We start from the raw sequence: 18,765 nt of genomic DNA on the forward strand, positions 1-18,765 counted from the left end.
CATTTCACGTGTAAAGATTCCTGAAACACTCACGTGCGTGAAGATATCCACATACGAATTTTGATATGCAAATGCGCCGAGACCGAAACCACGGCGGCCTGGAACGCAGAGGGTACAGCCCTCCTTTCACGTCAGAGGGCCACGTGATTTGGAGCGATGGAGATGATTGGAGTAGGTGCCGACCTGCGGGCCAGGTAAACCGCTTTCCTGCCCAGATAAGCCTCCGCCTGCGAATGCGATGCCCTTCTCAGACGCGCTTTTTCAGTTTCGGCTCATTTGCATATCAAAATTGGGGGACGGATATCTTAACGCAGGTGGGTGTTTCAGGATTTTTTAAACGGGGAATGGCTTTCAACTATGATAGTCTCTTATTCTGCTATCCCGCTTTTGCCCGATATCCCCTCATAAAAAGAGTTAATTAATGAATTTTAGGTAATTAGTCATCTTGTTGTTACATACTTTCTTCGAGAGGATGTGAGCCTGGCCGTAGAATTCAACTGCAAAAACGACATATACTGCTCCCATGGCGTTTTTACAAAAATTCTGTGACGGATAAAAAAAAAAAATAACCCCTTACGTCTACCTATCGACGACTTCCATCGACTCCCACTTTCCTTCGCATTAAAGTAGATGTGAGTCGATACATATAACATTTCATTGTTGAATTTGTTTCCAGGTCATGAACAAACCTACAGCATTTTGTGCACGCATGTACCACACACACAGTTGTTGTTCCGAAGGCGTTTCCCCTAGGCACTCCCTTCTCGCCGTCTTTCGGAGTTCCCACCCCCATCGTACTATGCAATGTGGCCAAAATGGTTGAGCTCGATCAAAATGTTGTTTAGGAAGAACTTAACCCATTACGTTGTACGGCTCTTTTGTGTTATCGCGTGAGCATGTCACAGCTGAACCAAGGTAGCTGGAGGACAACATTAGAACAGTTTAGGACCGCAATAATGAAAAGCCTCATCGACCGCTCCGCTGAATCTGGCACGACAAATGGAAAACGCAGCCTGGCCGGACGCAGCAGCGGACGTCGAAATGGAGTAATTTCCGAGGCAATCATTCGAATGATGACCTTTCAACACGAGTACCGTTCAATGGTCTTGTAACACGATCTTTTACGAGCGCTGCGGCGGTCTTACTTAACCAAGCTGACATTCATTGCGGCAACCAATAACCTGCCTGCTTTGCAAGCGATCATGTTCAGCAAAAGTGTCAAGAAGTCAGGCTCGCACGCAGATATATTCAGTACCATTAAACAACTTCTGAAGATGACTGGCTTCTTTTGGAACTACCCACCAGGCAGCACACCGAAGCGTGTCGTCAACGCAATCTTGAAGGGATCCTTGGTCGCTATACACTGGTACTTGTTGAGCTGTTCAGCAGAATTCCCAGTCCTCGATATACTCCTGTACGGTGCACGTGTCCTGGCCAGCCACTTTACGTGCATCCTCTTTGCTCTACGAGAGCGACGCATCGAGGAACTCTTAACGGAGCTTGAGGAACTCTGCAGTCGAATACTTCCGCTGCAAGGTGTCCAGCGCATCCACAAAGCAAGATGGTTCGCGATAGCAACATCGGCAATCATGGTATCATGTTTCTTGATTGCGCCAGCGTTCATCATCTTCTTTACGAACGCTCGCCAGGGGCACACCTTCGTCGAGCGTCTCTTCCTCTTCCATGAAGATTTCTTCTTCGTCATTTCCATATGGTACCAGTTGTTCCTGATACCAGCTCTGTTTGTTGTCATCTGCCGGACTTTCGCAGAGTTGTTGGACGCGTACAATAATTCGTTTCCTGTTATGTTTGCGTGCTCGTATTTTAGCAAGCCAAACAGCAACTCGTCGATGAGATACCGAGAAGCAAGACTAGAACACTACAGAATCAGGCAGCTTCAGGCAGAAGCCAAGTCGCTGTTCGCTTCGTGCTTGCTCTTCTGGTATGGCCTCACGTTTGTTGGGTTTTGTATCGAGCTAACAGCATTTGCGTTTTTTAATGAAACTTGGTCTGCTTTGTACTACAAGGTTCTAACCAGCCTGCATAGCTGGATCATGTTCTGGAGCTTGTCTGTGTGTGCGAATGAGGTCTACGCGAACGGGCGCAAGACTTGGCAGTGTCTTCAGGAGTGCAGTCTACGTCTACCAGTGCGTGCTGATACGTCGCCGGAGCTTATTTCGCTGAAAGAAGATGTGAAGGAGCTGCCCATGGTGTTCAGTATTGGAAGCTGTCTCGACATCACTCTTGCAACAACGGTTTCCCTTTTCAGTTGCATACTGACGTACGCGTTTGTGTGGTATCAGATTAAGCCTCTGAAAGACTAGGGAAGTTAGAAGTTGTGTAACTCAAAATAAAACAGTGAGCAGGACAGACAAATCCAGTCCTGTCTCGTTGCACTTGTGTGGGTAAAAGCTGTCTTTCTTACACTGCAGTGTGTGGCAGTTGTCCGCCATTTGCTTTTGTTGCAATAATGTCGTTCGGCGAGGATAAGATATTCGATTTTGTCATAATATTTATTTTCCGTCACCATCTTCAAGTAGAGATTCCAATGACCTTATCACATCTCTCTCGAGTGGCAATTTGTCGTTAGTGGTGTGAAGGAGGATATTTCTCTTTCCGCAAACACCCCGAAAGTCATCCATGTCGCTGCTCATCACTACCGCAGCAGCATATCCTTCATCTCACATGAGATTCATCTGGAAATCAAAAGAAACGTACATAAATTCTGACGATTCAATCGTGAAACGACATTCTCGCGCATTTAGCAACGGGCAGCATTTACCTTGTATCGTATGCTCTCCTCGTCATCGTAGCCAGTCCATGCATCACTAGAGAAGGCATAGGGGCACTTTCCTTCGGAGTCAAATCCCCTCGTCCAGCTACCGTTTTGTAGAAACGCGCATATCTATATGCATACATGATCAGCCACAATAAGTTTGTTCTATAGGAACGAGCTTCGTTCTTAGTTTTTGGAGGATTTAGCGTACGAGATTAGTTTGCTATTTGCGTCGGGCAGGCGATGCCATTTTTCTTTTTTCTGTTGTGTTTTTGTTTATTGTTATTGTTATTACTTACTGTTATTTTGTTTGTTATTGTTTTCAGTATCCTGTGTCCTTGATGCTTCAATACAAAGCGGAAATAAAGGACCGCCGAGGAGAAAGCAAAGGACGAGAAGGAGCGGAACTGTACGTCACCTGTAGCCCGATAAGTAGCGAAAAATAGCGCTGATCTGGTTCCAGGTGACGCCAACCGGAAGGTTCTCCACGTTTCCGCCGACAGACACTCATTGCTTCCGTGGATTGGATTGGATTGGATACCTTGGATGCGTGCTGGATTGAACACCGGGAATGCCGAGGCGGAGTGGCGCTAAACGACAGTCGTCGTATCCATCGTGGCGGCTCCCAGACTTGCACGTTGGGAGAGGGTATGGATTACCTCATTAATCCTTTAAATTCTCCCGTTTCTCTTTCTCCCAGCTTTTCTTCTAGCCTCTACCCCTTTGTGATTTCTATGCCCCATGATGAACAAACTGACACTATGTACGCCATGGAAGTAGGTCAGCTGTCTATGCAGCTTCCCAGTTCCCTCTTTCCCCTTGCTGGCGGAGCGACATTATTGATCCCTCTCAGCCACCTCTCGGAGCTTGAGTGCACGGACGGATGGACGGACGGACGGAAGGGACGTTTCCCTCGCAGCACTCCTTGCCGCTAGCTAGTGGAGTGTCACAAAAGCAGTGTTCCGCTTTCTGCGTGATACTGGCCTCCAGGGCTCCTTGTGTGCCGGGTTTCTCTTTCATTTTCTTCTAGTTTTATTTATATATTTGCCTTTTTTATGTTTCATTTCTTTTTTTTTTGTTTAGGGAATAGCAAGCCGGCGTGCTGCATGGCTGACCTATCCCCTTTTATTTTTTATTTTTCTTTTTTTCTGCCAATACATTCCTCCTCTCCCAAATGAGGGGCAGCATTTCAAGGTGAAGCGCACGCGGTTTCTTCTCCGGACCTTTGCCGGCCTACCCCCCATTGTTGCCTTGTGATCGAACAGACGTTCGACGTTCCACGCTAGATCATAGTCTGGAGATCGTCTGTGCGCGCGAATGAGGTCTACGCGAACGGACGCCAGACTTGGCAGTGTCTTCAGGACTGCAGATTACGTCTACCAGTGCGGGCTGATACGTCGCAAGAGCTGATTTCCCTGAAAGAAGATGTGAAGGAGCAGCGCCCCTGATGTTCAGCATTAGAAGCTGTCTCGACATCACTCTGACAGCAACAGTTTCCCCGTTCAGCTGCATACTGACGTACGCGCTTGTGTGGAATCAGACTAAGCCTCCGAAAAGCTAATGGCTGGGAGGCTCAGCCTCGTTGCACCTATGTGGGTAAAAGCTGTCTTTCTTATAGTGGGGTGTGTGCAGCTGTCCGCCTCTGTTTTTGTCGCAATAATGTTGTTTGGCGAGGACAAGATCTTCTTTTCACATTAATTTATTGTTCGTCACCATCTTCTTGTAGAGATTCCAGTGGATATATTACGTCTCTTTCGAGTGGCAATTCGTCGTTAATGGCATGAAGGAGGATATTTGTCTTCCCACAAGCGCCCCGAAAGTCATCCATGTCACTGGACATCACCATCACTCCAGCATAGCCTTCATCTCGCATGAGATTCATCTGGCAGTCAAAAGAAACACACATAAATCCTGAAGATGCAATCATGGAATGACATGTCTGTGCGTTTAGCAAAGGGTACCTTGTATCGTATGCTCTCCTCGTCATCGTAGCCAGTCCATTCATCCCCAGAGAAAGCATAGGGACACTCTCCTTCGTAGTCGAATCTCCTCGTCCAGCTGTCGTTTTGTAGAAACCTGCATATCTGCAAATACGGTGACACAGTTTTGCCGGAGTAACTAATTCGTGCCAATCAGAGTCGTCCGCAATAAGCTCAAGCAGCAGAACATCTTGGCCATATATTGGTCCAATATTGGCAATACCGGCAAGGGATTGGACCAATTTTGGGCCTCCATTGCCAATATATTATATAATATCGTATATATAATATAACATATGATATTGCGCCAATACTTGGCCAATATGTTGTGGGAGTCTACGAACAGAGTGCATGTAAACCTTTTTGTGACGACTAACCATGTATCCAAACTGTCACGAAGTGGCGTGCGTAATTTTCAACCAATCAGGAATCAAAACGGCATAATTCTGAATAGCGGTTGGTTATTAGAGTGTTAAGCGGTGTAGTTATCCTTTAGTTATCCTTTAGGGTAACAACGGCAAGCCGGTTTTCGCCACCACCACCACCACCACCACCTATCCTTTAGGGTATGCTGCGGTCGAGTCACAGCTTATCTGGGGTTGAGCGAACAAAACAGCTGCCGTCTGTCCGCACTTCCACGTGACGGAGATGAGCGAATCAGCTTGCGGAGCGCAGCCTGGCTCGCTATTCTCCATCACGTGCCGCGGTGTACACGGACACCTCGGTCACCCCGCTACGACGCCGGCTTCTCTTCGAAATCTGGCTTCTAATGCTAACGCCTTAAAATAGTAATGATCACGAACACGTCAGCTCCAACACATGACTTTCTGTGTTAGGACCACCTGACCGAGAAAGTTTGACACTGTCGCCGTGTTTTGTAAAAATTATAACGAGTTACTTAACAAACAACTATATCAATATTTCGTGTTGGCGCTCATCATATGTCACTTACCTCTGTGTACGAGTAGATTTCAGAACTGTTTAAAATGGGTCCCGGACGGGGATTACCATTGACATCGATAGGCGCATGCAGGCCCGTATTGTAGGCGCTCCGCAATTTGTAGGAGCGCCCGTAGAATGCTATTCCCATCAGGACTTTTCTTTTGAAGGCACCACGCTCGAAGAGGTCCCTCATACCGTCTCTCTATTTGTATAAAATCAGTAGACATTGAAGGCGAACTATAGACAGGTATGTGCAATAAAACTTCATTGATTTGCAGGCTATAGAAGGATTCTTGCACAGATTTACTTACAACGTTCAGTTGTCGTAGGTCGGGAGGATCAATGCTCCTGGTCACAATGGGACTGTGCACATCTGTTTCACTTAGCCATTTTCCTCTTAGTTCATATGCAATAACGTACATCCAGTCAAGATACCTTGTGTAGATGCGAAGCGGAGAATCAGAATTAGGGCAGCTCAAAACATGCAGGTTATCAATGCTCAAATCCTTTTCTACAAATAATAAATAAACCAAGGTGGCAGCGGAAGCTCCGCCTTCTACGAGACAGCAAATAGACTTAGTTTCCGAAAAAAACAACAACAATACACTGGCATGACATTATTGGCACTTAACGCAGGGGGAACATATATAACATCATATATATAAAGCAATCAACATAGCAGCCAACATATAAAGCTGTGAAGGAGATCCAATCCTGGTAAATTTTGAGGTGATTGAACATTGTAGCGCAAAGTTATAACGCAAAGCGTATACGAATATCGTATTAAAAACAGTCAAAATGGCGGTGTTGCGCAGAGCAGTTAGGACCCTGCGCCCCAGAGTGCGTCGTGACGCATAGCACTGAAGCGGCCGGGATCGCTATGTTGCGATCAGAGCCGCTTCACTGTTGAGTTTGTCCCTTCATGTCTTCCCCTCATGCTCCAGGGAATGTAACATACGTGTACAACTTCATTACAGCAGTTCGCCTGCCTCTTACTTCTTTACTCATTGTGGTGCTTGCTTCATACACTGTTAGAAGAAAAGGTATAGAAGAGGTATAACGAAGGGATAAACCAGGACTAAACTACCATATTTATACCTCATCACCAACGTCTATACCCCGTTTAAACCATGTGGGAGGTATAAATCGCCGAGGCTATACCTTCAACGCCAGTTGAGGGTATAATAAGGTATTTCTCTCTTGCGTTTATACCTTCGGTGTTTTGTATACCTTTAGATGTGAACCTGTGGTACCACAGTAATTTGTGGTGGAGACAGTATACCATCTCAGCTAAACAGTAATTTAATTAGGAAACACAGTCATCAATACAGTTGCATCGTAATTAATAGGGGGAATGGTTTATAGCTGCGTGCTATTTGTTTCTGAAATGACCAAATCTACGCGTCCTCACTCATATAGTTGCTTGCCGGGCGAAGGTGCCCCACACTTTGCGAAGCCACGATGTATTATACCAGTATCTGTTCTCCACCAAATCCTCCCACGTTGCTTCTTGCGTTGCGAGTAATCTGCATGAGCTCTCCTCTACGTTTTATACCTGCACTTTGTGAATATGAGTTTGTGGGTACGTTTGTGTGCGTGCGTGTCCAGGTATTTTCTTTCTCTTTTTCCTTCTTGAGGTAGTTGTTGTTATTAAAGCACTTGTCGCTCAATATTATTTTGTTCTAATTTTGTTACGAGCTGGATCAGGGAAGTGCCACCCCTATATAGCGCTGAAAAAAATCGAATATTCCAGTTTTTCAAGATTACAGCCCGGGTTCGAAAATATACCCTCACGGGGATATATGTTTATACCATGAGGTGCAAATAATATACCTTCAGGGAGGTATAAAGTTACTATACCTCGGAGGAGGTATAGCGTTTATACCTCAAAAGGTATGCGCCCTGGGACAAGCCGTTTATACCCTAAAAGGTATACATTTTTCTAACAGTGTACAGACAGATGCTACAGATCTGTACAAGTACATACTTGTACAACTTCATTACAGCAGTTCGCTTGTCTCTTACTTCTTTACTCATTGTAGTACTTGCTTCGTACAGGCAGATGTTACGTGGCATATACAGATGTTTATGAAGGTGACTGTCTCTTTAACTTTGGTGTGCAGTGTGCGGAGGTATCGGTGCAGTTAAAGTACCCTCAGGACGTGAAATCACGAATTATCACTAAAAAAGAAAGAGCTGTCATACTTTCCTTCCAATATAAAGAAAAAAAAGGACAGAAAGGAAATCCAAACCGACATCCATAATTCAATGTAGAATGCTTCGAAAAGGGCAGCAAAGAAACACGCGGCGAACGCGACAAGTACACTGGACTACTACAAGGGAACAAGATCGAAATGGGGCCGTCCATTGTAGCGAGGCTCGTATCCTTTTCTGTCAGTGACGGATATACTGGATTCAGGTAGACTTATTCTCGCTGATTTATGAAACAGAATCTACCTATATAGATAGATTCTACCTATTTACCTATCGTCCAGAAGAACAGTCCCAGCTCGAAATATAGGCCTCCCTTGCCCTGAGGCACTCCGTTTAACATTTCCTGAACGGCTCACTGGATTTTCTACCCTTGTATTGTATACTACCTACTTTCCGATTTATAGGGTAACATGTGCGTGTGTAAATTAGAATGTGAACGATATGCACAGATTGACAACTGTGGAAGCAGGGACAACGGCGAAGTGATACGACTAGAAAATAAAGAGATGTGCAAAGAAATAGTAGATAAAGTAAAGATAGCGAAAGCAGCTAACCACGTACTCACCTATTCAGTTGAAATATGTCGTAGCCATTGTCAAGAACGAAGGGACTTAGAGGCACAGCTGCGGTAAGCTCCAAATGGGTTGCATTCTTGAGGACCATAGCTTCTCTGAATTCCTAGGGTAAACATAAGAACCATGGTGCTGCTTGTTTTGGCAGGTGTTCGAGACGTTCGAAGCTCTGCTGCGTACTTCAAGCATAGTAGATATACAAGGCGTTTATTTTTATCCTTTAATTTTTTTTTAAATAAACAGCTATGAGAACAGCATAGATGTCGTCCTTGCAGTTGAGTTATACGGCCAGGCGGACATCCTCTCGAAGAAATTATGCAACTGCAAGGTGGCTAATCGATTACAATTCATTAATTAACTATTTAATTAGGAGATTTTATGGCGAAAGCGAGATAACAGAATGAGACTACCCTAGCAGAACGCCAGTATTGGTCCAATACTGGACCCATGTGGGCTGCCACGACTACCAATATTGGTTCAATATGGGACCTATATGGGGAGTGCAAACCGGCTCCATATTGGACCAATATGGGCTGCCTATATTGGCAAGCCCATTGTGCCCATATTGCGCCACTATTTCCGTGATAACGCCAACGGTGAGTCCGCGTAATAATAAAGCATTATCCGATATAGTACCCACCACTCATATTACCTCTCTCTCTTCTTTTTCCTTTTGTATTTCTTCGGATCTTCTTCTTGATGCACGTTGCATAGCGTTACACAAACAACACTGCATCGCCCTAAGAACGAAGAACAGGTGCTACGCCCGTCTTGGTGAAGGACTCAGGCAGTCCCACAAAACTGCCAATGCCAAACATCTCTCAGAATCGTTCATTGGGATCGCAATAGTGTGTAAACCTTAAATTTCCAACCCGCTCCTAGAGTACAAAGGAGCGAAACACTTTTGTGACGGTGACGGACATACGCCTCAGCAACTCACAGTGCCTGCAGTAACTTGAGAGCACCTAGCGTTACAGAAGAAACATCCCTTCCTATCAAACATTGTGTTTTCTATTTGACCTGCCGCAATTTCGTTGTCACTACAGGAACCAGCGACATTTTAGCCCGAATGAAATGTCCAATCCGGGTGTCGCGCATGCGCATTAGTTGTAGGACGCATTATTTCATTCAAACGACCACTCTGTCAGTCGTAGATGGGTAGAAATCCAGCGGACAGGTAGAGAAGTACGAAGGGAGTTGCCTCAGGACAGGAGCCTCCGATACTTCGAACAGAGACTGTTCTTCTTCTGGGCAACTCCCTTCGTACGCTGTCACTCGGTTCGACCGACTGGCATCGCGAAGCAAGATGGCGGCTGCTTGCTGCAAGTGGAAAATTGAGTTGTTGAGTTGCAGTGGGTGTTACAGTCGTATTGCAGAACATGTTGACTGTTTCGAACAACGCGTATCATCTGCGGGAAGTTGTTGGACGTAACGACGTATTGAGTTGGGCATTTCACACGCTTCGACGTCCAATCTTGCCGTGCTGCTTGGGCATTCGGCACAATTATACCAACACGGGTACGCACCATTTTCTGCATTTTCGGGCAATATGGGGCCCATATTGCTAGGATTTTTTTCCATATTGGCTCAAATTTAGCAATATAGACCTCACATTGCCAAGTTTGAGCCGATATTGGGGAAATCCTGGCAAAACCGGTCCCATATTGAACCCTTATCGTCAATGCCCATCCAATATGGTTCGAATATTGTGTGGTGCTTGGGTATCCTCGTTGAAAGCTATTCTACGTTTTCAAAATCCTGAAACACGCACGCGCGTTGAGGAGCGCATCGTGCTCGCCCACGGAGGCTTATCTGGGCTAGAGTCACTACTCTGGGCCGGAAAGCGGTTTATCTGGCCAGCTGAGCGGCACCTATACTCCAATCATTTCCGTCGCTCCAAATCACGTAGTAAATTTAACTAGATTGTGGTGTATTGGAGCTAGGTGGCTGCCGTAAGGGCGCCTGCAGCTCCAGTTCTTACGCGTTAAAATATAATAATTGGGAGTGATGGAATTTAGAAGCGGTCTTTTATACCGCTGTCTTTTAAGAAAACGCAGAGCGCTTTCAGTGCTTTGGATTGTTGGTGCCTTCTGGGCCATCTTCCGGTAATCTTGCAAAAGGAGAAAGGCCTGTTGTCAAGTGCCGCTAGAGTCTGTTGGAGTTTAAGTCTGGCTTGGCTATATTCTGGGCAGTGCATGATTATGTGGTGTGTATCCTCTGGGACTTTGCATCGTTTGCAAAGGTCTGAGTCGCAGAGCCTTAGCTGGCGCCTTGTAGTTCCTGTGTACAGCGCTCCAAGTCGTGCGCGATGTATGGCTGTTTTGACTGATCGTTCAATTCCATTTGGAATTATGCTGTCTGCTTCAGGGTCGATGAATGCAAGGTAGTCCTTTGGTCTCATTGATTGTTTCCAAATTGTGCGCGATCTTCTTTCTGTACTTTTACGAAGAAGGCTCTTGGCATCTGACTTTGTAAAGGGGATTGCAGATATCCTACTTTTGCTAAGGGCTTCCTTTGCAGCTCTGTCTGCGCATTCATTTCCGGAGATGTCGCAGTGAGACGGTATCCATTGGAGTGATATATTGTGTCCTAAGGCTTCGGCTTCGCTGTGCGCCTTCATGATGTTGTAGACAATACGGTCTTGTGGGTCCTGCTTTTGGATGGAGTAGAGGGCCGCTCTGGAGTCGGAGCACACTACCCATGTCCCGGCTTGGGATTTTCTGATGTGGCGTAGAGCTTTCAAAATTGCATGTTGCTCTGCCGCTGTGGATGTTGTCTTGTGGGACAACCTGTACGCTTTTGTTATGCCGTCGGTTACGAAAGCACTGGATGATCTGTTTTTCGATGTGGAACCGTCGGTATACACCTGCATTGCTACCGGGTAGTTTTCTTCAATATGTGAAATGGCTAGTGCTTTTAGGGCCACTTGTGGTGTTTCGTTTTTCTTGTCAATCCCTGGTACTTCAGTGGATATCTTTGGTGGGAGTAGGAGCCAGGGGGCCGTGTCCTGATAGTGTCTTTTTGCACGATGCTTAGGAAGAATGCGGTCAATGTATCGGATGACCTTATAGATGCTACATTTGGTGCGTTGCTTTATCTTGTCGATGAGGGGGTGCCCGTAGTGTCTTGTGAGGAGACGGATAAGGTGCCTCTCAGTTTCTTGTTTGCGAAGGGTTTGGATGGGTGGCTCTCTTCCTTCGGCAAGTCCTATATCCGTTCTGACAGTTCTAGGAAGTCCCAGGCAGATGCGTAGACTGCGGCTTAGGATACGTTGCAGTCTGTTATCCTGAGACGGAGAGAGATTTTGAAGACAAGGGATGCTGTAGGCTATTGTTTGCCTGATGAGGCCACGGTGCATTGCTTGAAGAGCCTTGTTGTTACCCCATCGGTATCCGCCAATGATTTTCATTATGTTTGTGTAGGTTCTTGTGGATTTTTCCAGGTGGTTAACTTGGTCACCCCATGTTGTATTCCTGTTGATGGTGACTCCCAGGTATTTGTGCTTGGTGACCCGCCTTATTTCGGTTCCGGCCACTGTGAGTTTAAAGTTTTTCAGCCGTTTTCCTGTAAAGGGTAAGTAGACGGTTTTGCTGGTTGAGAGGTCCATGGCTCTTTCTTCAAGGAAGATGGCGATGGTTACTAGGGCATACTGAAGTGTGTTTTCTATCGCCTGTATCTGTCTTCCACTGCTCCATATGCAGAGGTCGTCGGCATACATGGTATATTTTACTTTGGGTGGTAGTAAGCTGGCGAGCTCCGACATGAGCAGATTGAAGAGTGTCGGGCTGAGAACTGCTCCTTGCGGAACTCCTTGTACAAGTGTGACTGGGGGTGTACTCCCTTCGTTGATGTCCATAAAGACCTTTCCGTCGGTGAGAAAGCTGGTGAGCCATGCGAATGTTTTTCCATTCAGCCCTGATTTTCTTACTGCTTGCAGTACGTGAGCATGACTGACGGAGTCAAACGCTGATTTGATATCAAGGAAGACTGCTACTGTGACGATGGACAAGGCTTTGTTATGCTGTACGGCCGTTACGAGGTCTGTGATGCAGTCTGTTGTACAGCGGGATGTTCTAAATCCGGCGAATTCTTCGGGTAGGTAGTTTGGTTGCTCCAACCACCATTGTATTCGAGACAGAACCATTCGCTCCATGATTTTGGCAATGCAGCTTGTGAGGCTGATTGGTCTGTAGGAGGTAATTTCCTCCTTTGGCTTCAGGGGTTTTCTGACTGGAATTACGCGTGCCGTTTTCCATTCTTCTGGTACGATTCCTGTCCTCCAGCTCTTGTTGTAGATTTCGAGGAGGATCTTCATGGCTTTGGGCCCTATGTTTGCTAGGCACTTATAGGATATCCCGTCTGGACCTGGGGCTGTCTTTTTGTTGGAGGCTGCTTGGATAGCACGTTTAAGTTCATGGACTGTAAAGTCCATTTCCAGTTCTTTGGGGGCGGCTTTGCCTTGCATACTGTTGTCCACAATTGCTGACCGTAGAGACTGGTGGTGAAGGGCACTTATGGAGGCCTCTGACGTCTTGTTTAGGGCTGCCAGGAAACTGTTGGCAATTTCTTTTTCTGTGCTGTTCGTTTTCAGAGAGATGGTGCGGAAGGGTGCTGTTTGGGAGGGGACACATTTGAGGCTTTTTACTATGGTCCACATCTTATTCGCGGTATAGTTGTCGGGGACAGGTTGTTGCAGGTATCTGTCCAGCTCTTGATCGATAGTTTCTTCAGGTGTCGTTTTATTTTGGCTTTTGTAGCTTTGGCTTCGAACCAGCAGTTTATGTCCCCGTTTCTCCTGTATTTTCTCTCTGCGCGGCGGCGAATTGCTCGCAGCCGTTCATACTCTATGTCGATACTTGTATACGACTTTGGAACGTTGATCTGCTTGCTGGTTGCTTTTAGGTTATTTGCAATTTCCTGGGCAAATTCTTTCGACGTGTGTCCTTCATGGAGGGATGCTGTATTGTGCTGTCTGAAGTTTTTCCAGTTGTATATTCTTAAGGTTCTCCTGTGAGGCTTATATTCATCATAGGAGATGAGGATTGGTATATGGTCGCTTCCTCTTGTCTCAACGTCAACTGTCCAGCCTAGGTGCGACGCAATATCACGTGTGCATATGGTGAGGTCCAGTGGAGAAGAATAGGTGGGTCCTTTCAAGTATGTTGGGGAGCCATCATTGAGCAGGCAGAGGTCGTTTTGCTCAATTGCGGACTCGATTAGCCGTCCTCTTCTGTCTGTCTTGTGTCCCCCCCAGAGCTGTGAGTGAGCGTTTAGATCTCCGCAGATGACAGTATGGGAGGGTAGATTCCCAAGTAGGTTATTTATTTCCCGTAGAGAGACTGTGCAATGAGGGGGTATGTAAACGCTGATAACAGTGACTGTTCTCCCTTTCAGTTTGATCTTTGCGGCGACGTATTCCATATCACATGCATTGGAGACGTAGAGGAGGCAGGAAGGGAGGTCTTTGCGAACTGCCAGTAAGGTACGAGGGTTGTTGCCTTGTGAGAAGTACACTTCATAGTTAGCCAGGCGAATGGTCCCCTTGATGTTTGCTTCGCATATAGCTAGGACTGGGACGGGGTATCTATGTAGAAAGTTTCTTAGGTCGTTGAGCTTGTTTTGCAGTCCATTTGTATTCCATTGGATGGCGAAAGCTGTGGAGTAGAGCTTATCCATGATGGGTTGCGGTGAGTACTCTGAGAAGCTCCGGTTCAAGTGCGAGAACTTGCTTGACTTCTGGGATATCCCGTGCATTTGGGAGCGAGGCTACTACTGCTTTGAGTGCAGCTATTACGAAGGGTATTATTTGCATAACCAGTGTGGATCCATCAAATGGGGTTATTTGGGCATCTCGGCGGTTGTCGTGTGAAGCTACAGCCTCTTTGTCTTGCATGCTTCTTTGCTTTGTATTCTGTTGCTCGGCGTTGTGTTGCTCAAATTGAGTGCGCCTTTTACGTCTTGGGGCTGGCACAGGGCTTTTGGCCCTTTTCTTGGTGTCTTCTGTTTCCCACACGCTTGCCTTAGGCTTTGCAGCAGGGTGGGGCTGAGATCCACTTGTGTTAGCCTTTTGTATTTCGGGTTTCTTAGAGATGCGCGGAAGATTTGGGAAGTTTTCTTCTGACATATCTGGGGGTGCAGTCTCTGGTATATGGACCAACTCAGCATTCATGGTCCGGATTTCTTTTCTGGTTACTTTCTCTTCATACGCATTATGCTTGACTGACCTTGCAGCAATCTTTCGTTTGGGGCAGCCTCCGTATGTGGCAGTGTGAGGCCCCTGGCAGTTAGCACATTTCTTTTCACGTTTAGTTGTACATTCTTTGTGTTGGTGGGGGCCGGCGCAGTACTTGCAACGTGTGTGCCCCCTACAGTTTCTAGCCAGGTGGCCGAAACGTAGGCATTTAAAACATTGCGTAGGAGTAAAATACTCTTCAACTTCACTCTTCAACCAAATCACGTGACTCCCTGACGCGCTATGAGCGCTGTGCTTCCTGCGTTCCTGGTCGACGCAGTTTCGGTTATCATATCAAAATTCCTGAATGAATATTTTAGCGCGCGCGAGTGTTTCAGGAATTTTAAAACGTGGAATGGCGTTCAACGAGGATAGTCTCTCATTCTGCTATCGCGCTTTTGCCCGAAATCTCCTGAATAAAGAGATAAAAAATAATGAATTTTAGCTAATTAGTCATCTTGTAGTTGCATACTTTCTTCGAGAGGATGTCAGCCTAGTATGTCAACTGCAAAAACGACATTTGTGCCGTTCTAATAGCTTTCTTTATAAAAAAATCTGTAAAGGTTAAAATAAACACCCTGTATAGTATAAGATGCCGTACCTTTACGAGACGGACGAAGTTACCCTTATCTTCTGGCACGCCTCCTCTTTCTTGAAACCCTGGGAAGAGCCAGAATATGTCGAGTCCGTCGAAGTCGTATGTTTTCAGGGTGGCGAAAATATCGTGCAGAAACTTTCGTCGATTTTTGCGACTCGATGCCATTTTCGAGATGAGATTTGATTGGTCGCTCCATCCTCCGATCGACAGCATGACTTTCAGACGTGGCGATTCACTTTTCAGAGCAGTGAAGTTCCTGAAGTTCCCTGTTAACCGTACAGAACAACAGAAATAAAATAATTATTTAATTATTTCATGATGAGAGAACAAAGAGTCAACAGTTTGTTTTCGATGATTCTAACTGGTGTGTTTCGTTGCCAGAGGCGATATTCTACATTCTATTGCTTGTACAAATTAAACTTAAACAAAAATCTTCAGTGTCGGTTTCTGTATTTTGTTTATGTGATCTACAGGACTTGACTCCCCTCTTCGTATACGATTCTATTGCTCGCTGTAATTTGGTGAACGTAGATAGTGATTGTGATGAGCCTGAGAGCCACGATCGAGGTTCTACGGGTTGTCCGGTTCGGCTCGAGGTTGTCCGGAAGCGTCAGTGGCTTCAGGGCAGGGCGTTGAGCGGATGAATTTCGTGAGAAACAACATTCGGCTCTGAGCTATCGGTGCTTGTTGTTTTCATTACACGCAGGACTACCACACGTTAGTACGGGTTACTATACCGATACTATCAGTCCAGATGAATGTTCATTATTATACATTATTATTATTAACTATTGGTATACTCCATATTGATGCTATTATGTTGTCACCTTCGTATTAATCAATTACTGGAAAGTTATAGTAAGTATGTGACACAGATTTCCAGTGTCAATGTATATATGCCGCAAACGCTGTTGAAGAAGTAAAAAGGAAACTGAAAAGAGGCACACGCTGCACACACGCATATACACGCTGACTATAACAATCAAATAGATCTAATAGGATGCATGGACGGTATTATACACAAAAAAAAACATTTATTGTGCTACGCGCACATATAGTTAATTGCTTTGCATGCATATCTGTGTTTCACTACGCGACAGTCTATTACCTGGCACGTCTTTCACTTTCCAGGTGTTCTCTTCGATATCAGCGAAGGCGTAGTTGACGTGACTACAGAGATGCGTGGGGATATCCGTCGTCTGGTAGTCGTAGGGCGCTGTGTGCGCGTAGGAGTACTTGTTGACGTGGCACACGACGGGAAGGTGACGACGATGGTTATACTTCGGACCGAAACTCATCGCTCCTATGTCAGGGAAAGAACGAAAAGTAAGAATGAGCGAACAGTTTGGGGGGGGGGGGGTTAGGCATTCCTATTGCCGCCTGGCATATAATGTACGTTGTTACGTAGAAAAATAAACGTATCGCTATGCAGCGTAGTATCGTTATCGTTACGTGTGCAGAGTAATATCGCTACGTGGTAAACGCCGCAAGTCATTACTGGTTCTCTTCGTCCTCTGCACTTCACCTTTAAATGTGGAAATGATAGTCGTTTTCAACGAACCTTACATACCCGTCTATTAAAGCGATATCTCCTCGGGCGGGCCATCCTGTACAGATATGTAAGTATACGTGCTCTGCTTTTGTACCGCGTTCGGCACAACGCCCAAAGATGGAACAATTTTTTGTTGCTATCTTACCCTGTAGCTTTCGACAGCTTTTTTTCGTTTTTGCTGTACCTCAAATATATCTGTGGTCCTTTAGTATTAGAACATTCTCTGTGTTAACTCCGTTGTCGGTCTAGTACGACGAATCTGGGATGTACGCTGATAAAGAACAATATTCAGAATATATCTGAACTAGCAACGCAACCTTTCAACATGACGAGAAATACCTAGAATATACTGAGCAAATTAACTCTCTTGCCTTGATACGTTGCGACGCTGATCAAATACCACATCAACAACAACCGCATCATACCGGCTGCAGGCAGTGTTTCTGAGCCTTGACTCTGCAAATGACAGGAAATAAAAGCAACAACAACAATAACAAAACAATAAAAAAGAAAAAAACATCTGTAGTCCACCACCAAAAGTTAAGCGCGTCAACAGATAAAAAATGTGGCTGTCAGCTACTTACCATGCTTTCCTTCAAGTACGGCACTGACGCTTCAAACCTCTTTCGCTTTGGTGTGAAATTTTGTCGGTCGAACTCAGCTGCGGAAGACGCACACTTGCATTTCCGTTGTCGTGCTTGCTATAAAGGGAGCGTCGGTTGAAGGGAAGGTTTCTGAAAGCGGCTTTGTCTGATAAGTTCCTATCCAAACATTGGAAATCGCGATTACATAGTGATTGTGTGTTCCCACGTTGCACGGGAATACCCTGTAACATATACTGTGGACAAAAAAAAAAAAAAAAGAAACAGGTTAGCGTATGGCGCGCATGTTTGCCTTAGGCTGCGCCAGTTTCTGTTATTTGTCTGTTAAAGCCCCCGATGCGCTATTGCGCATGCGTCATTGCGTTATGCGCTAAATGGGGTATACCCGTAACCTTTGGGATGTCAAGAACATGTGTACGAAATATCTCGTTTCAAAACTGCGCAGATTTTGTGCAAACGAGTTTATCACGAAGCGAGGGCTTTCCTCCGTGAAGCGAGAGGGCACTGAAGGCAACACACTGCTGACGTCATCCAGCATCCGGTATGGGAGAATGGTGGCTTCATAGCAGACGACAATGACGTCACTGTATAGCGTGGTGCTCTGATTTCTGCTCTTCGCATTTCGGTTTCGGTTTACTGTTGCCATCATTTACGAATTAATTACTCAAGCAAAATGAATGCGAATGTTGTATTCGGTATCGAGGGGGTGGTTCGTGTTCGGTATGATGCTCATCTAATTGTTTGAATTCTTGCGAAGTGTCTGTTTAAGTTGGTGCTCCGAGAATGTTCCCGCTTTCAAGGGACCACTTAACAGCTCGAAAGTGACTTCCTGTGCGCGCCCCTCGTCTCATCCCAGTGAAAAGCAGTACCACTTGGAGGCTGTGACGGATGTTGCGGAGTACGCACCGTTTGGCTGGCTTGATTTGCGGTACTCCCCCCCCCCTCCGCTCAAGCAAGCTAAAACTCACCCTTTGTTCAAACGTCACTTGCCCGACACGTTTATGTTCTTTCAAATACCCAAAAGGCGCCTCCGTTTCTTCCTTCCTCCATGGTTGAAATCGCCGTACCTCACCTCCATGTTCCTCCTCCACATCGTACGTGTTCCTCATCTCGCTCATTGACTACTCCATATGCGGTCCTGGGTGGGGGTGGGGGGTGCATAGGGTCGGCACACGGCTCGCTGCAGGGAGCACCGGTCAATCATGAGCGTGCATTGCGATGAGCGGTGACGTCGTGGATGATGTAATTGGTCGCAGCGGGGACGGTGTCAGGTTTCTCCGCATGACTCAGCACGCCGT

The 18,765-nt window shown here is 46.0% G+C and overlaps 2 protein-coding genes across 7 annotated transcripts in view; one reads left to right on the plus strand and one right to left on the minus strand.

The window, feature by feature from the left end:
* The window catches only part of LOC135366875 (uncharacterized), a 147,308-nt gene that overhangs the window by 24,714 nt on the left and 103,829 nt on the right, over positions 1-18,765 (plus strand). For 2 of the 5 annotated variants that reach the window (XM_064599835.1, XM_064599836.1), the window contains one exon: positions 3,240-3,424. The exons of the other annotated variants lie outside the window; for them this stretch is intronic. In XM_064599835.1, coding sequence (XP_064455905.1) covers positions 3,348-3,424 — 77 coding nt within the window. In that variant the 5' untranslated portion in view covers positions 3,240-3,347. The remainder of the gene's footprint in view (positions 1-3,239; positions 3,425-18,765) is intronic. 5 annotated transcript variants of the gene reach the window in all.
* Positions 4,460-18,600, minus strand: LOC135366872 (endochitinase-like). 2 transcript variants are annotated; one of them, XM_064599827.1, is made up of 10 exons: positions 18,535-18,600; positions 17,450-17,566; positions 17,237-17,321; positions 16,422-16,616; positions 15,317-15,579; positions 8,477-8,589; positions 6,009-6,132; positions 5,708-5,899; positions 4,738-4,860; positions 4,460-4,658 (listed from the first exon to the last, which is right to left on the minus strand). In XM_064599827.1, the coding sequence occupies exons 1-10, from the start codon at positions 18,583-18,585 to the stop codon at positions 4,476-4,478; spliced, it is 1,446 nt and encodes a 481-aa protein (XP_064455897.1). In that variant the 5' UTR covers positions 18,586-18,600; the 3' UTR covers positions 4,460-4,475. The 2 variants fall into 2 exon arrangements, with proteins under 2 accessions (XP_064455897.1, XP_064455898.1); XM_064599828.1 differs by having other exon boundaries at positions 18,540-18,575.

Source organism: Ornithodoros turicata, chromosome 8 (genome assembly GCF_037126465.1).
Source record: "Ornithodoros turicata isolate Travis chromosome 8, ASM3712646v1, whole genome shotgun sequence".
Lineage (NCBI taxonomy): Eukaryota > Metazoa > Arthropoda > Arachnida > Ixodida > Argasidae > Ornithodoros > Ornithodoros turicata.